General features: G+C 38.5%; 1 protein-coding gene across 3 annotated transcripts in view; it reads left to right on the top strand.

Annotated features, from left to right (window-relative positions):
- The window catches only part of LOC111870713 (kinetochore-associated protein 1), a 91,778-nt gene that overhangs the window by 64,319 nt on the left and 22,184 nt on the right, over positions 1-5,275 (top strand). For all 3 annotated transcript variants that reach the window (XM_023863208.2, XM_023863207.2, XM_023863210.2), the window contains exons 18-19: positions 1,641-3,162; positions 4,411-4,603. In XM_023863208.2, coding sequence (XP_023718976.1) covers positions 1,641-3,162; positions 4,411-4,603 — 1,715 coding nt within the window. The remainder of the gene's footprint in view (positions 1-1,640; positions 3,163-4,410; positions 4,604-5,275) is intronic.

Raw genomic sequence — 5,275 nt, 5'->3', positions numbered from 1 at the left:
GCTGCTTCCGGCATCAGTTTTTGGTTTTTGATGTCTCTCTTCGTCTACCCTTTTACCTGTCCAGCAAGGGAGGCCCTGCCAGTAGCTACGCTGCCACTGGTATAGCTCTCAGGGTCCTTGGCATACTCAAATCCCCTCACCACGATAAGGTGGAGACACCAATGAGGGTGTAGAATCATTATGGGTGTCAAATCCTGTAATTCCTGTAGAGATCTATTTAAGAGACTACAGATCTTAACTTTGCCTTATGAATATATATTCATTAATAAACTTCATTACAAATAACGAAGAACATTTTCAGACAAATGCAGATGTACACAGTGTTAACACAAGACACAAACACTGTCATCATAAACCAATTGCTAACCTCTCATGCTTTCAGAAAAGCGCATATTATGCTGGGATCAACATTTTTTAATAACCTGCCATCTGATCTCAAAGGTCTTATGAATGAAAAGGCATCATTTAAAATAGCACTGAAAGGATACTTAAATACACATTCATTCTACTCTATTGATGAATACCTGTTGCTAGAAAATAACTTATGTATCTTTAAATAGCCTTGTGTGTAGTCACTGTGTATTTTTGGTTTCTCTTGTGTGAGAATTCCATTGGGACTGTACATATGTTTTGTATTTATTTGACATGTTCCACATCCTGCAGTCATTTTAACTAACTTTGGATTCATGGACTGCAATGTAATGTACTCGTAATATCATCTTGATCCATTTTTTTGTCACTCAAATCCATCCTCAAGGTTCATTACTTTGGTTTTTCAGGTACACTTAACTCCCAAATATGTGCCACTGGTCTCAAAATTGGTGGCAAATTTGGGTATTTGATGGAGTGTTTGTTTTTAGATGTGTGTCCAAAAATATCAGTCAAGCAAATGTAGCAGCAAGATATATGGTTTCTTGTTTCTCTCCGATCTGTGGGTACAGCAAATGGCATAGCATGTTGTTTTCTAGTAAGTCGTGCTTTGAGATTCATAGCACACATTGAACAGCAAATGTGAGGAGCCCAGCGTTTGCCCTGGTCACTGATATAGCGTCCAAAATACAATTCATATCGCTTTCTTTATGGCAGGAATCATTATTCTTTCTTGATACTCAAAAGAGAGCAGACCACAAATGTGTCAAAACACATTTCTGTTATTTGTCCATTGCATTGCATATTAACACAGAACTCAGAGTAAACGTCAACATCATTTTCATGGATTAGGCCATACATGGTCTGTTCCATCCTCGTGAAATGTATGGTGATCTCTCCAGCTTAACTATGGGTGTTCTGTGTTCCATTTTCTTTCTTGGTTGTATGTTAGAATTTTCTTTGGAATCTCTCTGTCTTCCATTCTTTGCTTGAGCAGAACAGGACATGTCATTGCCTTTAGAATTTTTCTACTGGAGTATGCATATGAAAGGACCTCATAATATGGTTTGTTAGTAGAATTTTTGTGGTCCATGATTGAAGGCTTTCAGTTCATAATGTAATGTTTGTCTGCAGTTCCTCGTACATGGTGATGATTTTTCCTTCAGTTGTTTACAAGGTGGTCTGGAATTGTTCTAATGTAGGAATGTGTTATAAATTAAGGTACATATTTTTGCCATCACAACTGACACATTGTTCTGTTTTATTTGCAGCTTCAACTGAGAGAACTGACGAGGCAGTTGCAAGAACAGCAGCATGATCTACGAGCAGTGAGATTGTGGTGCTCTATAAATTCCTGGGCTCTATCAGTATCAGATGATTTACAATCATCTCCACTGCTCTTGGAAACAAAGCATGTTGCTTCTGAATCCATACATATCCTTCTTTGCAAAGTGGTTATTGCAAGACATTTGGATATAGAATTAGGCCTTGCACTTTTATTTGCCCTTGGTACTGATGCTGCTGTTAAGTGGCTCTGTCGCTCTTTAGAAACCTTCAGGCAAGACTTCCAAAAATCCAGTGCTGTAGCCCATTTGGGAGTGTTGTTCTGCAGCCACTGCAAGTTGGACAGCAAGCTTTTTTTATCTGTTCACATGAAATGTACCTGGGCTAAACGATTTGCTGAACATGGAATGAACTGTATTGAAATACTTACATCGACTGCTTCACAACACATGCACATACTGCAGTCTCTGATGAAGTTGAAAAATGTGGAAGTTTCATTGGTGGTGGAATATTGCAAGGATTTTGAATTGGACCTTCAGGAATGTCTGCTACTGTATTTGAAAAATATTCTGGTGACCTGGGATCCTGAATTTGAGATTGAGAAAACTGTAGATGGAAAGGAAATGTTGATTGTGCTGAACACAGAAACCGAAATTTCAAGAAAGTGCCAGGATATAATTGATTTAATTGAGAATAAGGAAAGTTTGGTCAAATGTCTGAATTTGATCTTGAATTCTCTAAACTATTACAATTATGAAATGTATATTTACATTATTAAGCTTCTTGAACAACTTTGTCCATCTCATAATTTAATCGGCAAGAAAATTCTGCTCATGTTTCTGAGAGAATATGTAAGAGTTCAGGGTCCTAAACAAGAAGAATTAGACAAATGGCTTCTTCATTTCCCCCAGTCACTTACTCTGCCAAAAATTTCACAGTGGCGTCTTCCATTCTTGCCATTCATGAGGCCTAAACCATTGCTTGTATTGACACCAGAGTTAAATCTTAAGACCTACAAGCAGTGGATTGAATTGTCAGCTGTACTTGGAATCGAAAAAAATAATATATGTAGTGTTACAGTTCGAGAGACAATGCGGATCAGGACGACTTCTACTGACAAGTGGAGTATTTGTTCGCATGACTCTTTACTCCTTAATCAAATAGAGGAGTGTGTTAATAACATAAGTAACTTGGAAATTGCAAGTGCATGTATGTACTTTGTGATGAATCATATACCCCCAGGTGCTGACCAGGTAGCTGCAGCAAAATTATGTTACACTTACACACAGAAGTGGGCCCAAAACAGTGGGGTCATCAGTGCAAAAGAATATCTGAACCGAGTGAAATTTAGGTATTTATGCTTAGCAACAACTCATATCTTGCATCAGTACGATTTGGGCACATTCAGTTACTTGCAGCTTGTTCCCAAACCATTAGAGCTTATATCAGCTCTATACCAAGATCCCAGTATTGTTGCTCGGGGTAAGGGACAAATCGCACATTTTCCAGGTAAGCTATGTGTGTATGTACATATATATGATTCTAAAAGTTTTAAGCTCCTAGAAACTCAACAGAATGCCAGTTCTTAATACTGTACATTTGTTGATAAAACTGTCTGATATGCTGAAGATTACTGGGCCACTGTCACAAAACTGACATCCATTTGTAGTAATATGGTTGCTATACTTAATAACATATTAGAAGCTTGGAAAATCTGTATACATGAAGCAACTATTGTCTTCTGGGTTGTAATGCCTTGTAATTCAGAGAGAGCCTGACATTTTGGAGGATCACAACACCTCCATCTTAAGGATCAAAGAGTAAGCCAGACACAGAATCAGCTGAACCAGGTGGTAAGGTGAGGAAATTGCAAGTGGAAAATCTGGCCTGATATAAGTCAGTCCAAGCATGAAAGGAACTGTGAAAGAGTCAATGAAGGAGTGGCCACTCTCTGTACAGGAACTTTGAAGTAGCCAATGGAAGCAAAGGAAGTGGTATCTCATTTTAATTTATTTTAATATTGTTCACCCACCAATGTCTTGGTCTTCTCAATGGTCTTCCTTCCAGCTTTCCCACCAATATCCTCTATGCATTCCTCCTCTCCCCCATCCATACTACCTGCCCTGGCCAGCTCATCCCCCTTGACTTGGTCTTTCTAGTCATACTTGGAGAAGAGTACAAGTTATGAAGTTCCTTATTATGGAGTTCTCTCCAACCTTCTGTTACTTTATCTCTCTTCGCTCCAAATATTCTCAACACCATGTTGTCAGTCACCCTCAATCTATGTTCTCCCTTAAAGTCAGAGACCAAGTTGCACACCCATACAGAACCACAGGCAAAATTATAGGTTTGTATATTCTAATTTTTATGTTTTTAGACAGCAGACAGGAAGACAAAAGCTTCTGGACTGAATGGTAGCAAGCATTACCCAAGTTCAGTCTCCTCTTAATCTCCTCCTGAATCAGGTATTAATTTGTAATCGTCATTCCCAAATATCTGAACTGTGCCACATTTTCAGAACCTCTGTTTCCTATCTTTATGTCATGATTTTACCCTGCCTTTTGGCCTCTCAGTAACAATGGTCTATATCATGATGAGTTTGTAGGTTCCAGGACAGACTTGGGGGGTGGGGGCATAAATTCTCTTAACATTTTTATGCATAACTCCCATATAACAAAAGCTAAAGATCTTGATCCCCTAGACTTCACTGTTTGGTATTTTCATCATAGTTTAACAATTTTTATTGTTGGTATGCAGACATAAATGGAGCAGTGAAAGACTTGGCATCTTTACATGAAGAGAACTACATCAAACTGTGTTTGAACCAGCTTATCAAGTGGCTGCAACCAAAAGGTCTTCAGCCTAGTCTACTGGAAGACACTTGTGACTTAACAAGACTACTCCAGAATCACATAGAAGTTGATCACAGTGATGAAGACAGTTTTCACAGGTATAACCATTCAAATTCCTTCTTCAGAAATGTTAATATTATCACTACTTCTTGGAGTAAATTATGCAGATCCATCATGTATATGTACAATTTATATTCAAATAGCTGAAAAGGCTTCATCATGCACTTGTCTACTCATATTTATAATAAAGTGTTGCCTCTTGCCTGCCTGCCCACCTCCCTGCCTACCTACCCACCTACCTACCTTTATTCCTGTTGCTCCCACTTGGAGCATAGGGCATCCGTGAAACACTTCAGTTTCTTAACTCTTTGACTGGCGCGAAGGGTATTTAAATGCCACCCCTGTCCTGGCAGGCCCTTTAAACCTTATGTCGCTAAAGTGCATGTAGTTACTTTTTCCTAAACAACTTCAACAAAAATTGGTTTTTAAAAACGAAATTTTTAGGAACTAATTAAAATACAATATTTTATGCAATAAATGCTTTTCCACACCTCTTTATTTGTTTTTCTTCGTGTGATAAACATTGAAACATGAAAGTTTGCAGAGAGCCACACCACAGCCTGCACGCATGATACTTGTTTCTTTTCTAACCTTGTGCTTAGCACTCACGCGACACTTTCTCAGGGCACCATTCTTCTTATTGTTACTGTTAGGAACATGGACCATTTTGTGAATTTTCAAGCCACCCTCTAGACGATTTGCTGGCTCTT

The sequence above is a fragment of the Cryptotermes secundus genome, unplaced genomic scaffold, assembly GCF_002891405.2.
Source record: "Cryptotermes secundus unplaced genomic scaffold, Csec_1.0 scaffold59, whole genome shotgun sequence".
Taxonomy (NCBI): Eukaryota; Metazoa; Arthropoda; class Insecta; order Blattodea; family Kalotermitidae; genus Cryptotermes; species Cryptotermes secundus.
Note: the sequence above shows the minus strand (reverse complement) of the source record. Positions and strands in the feature narration are given on the sequence as shown.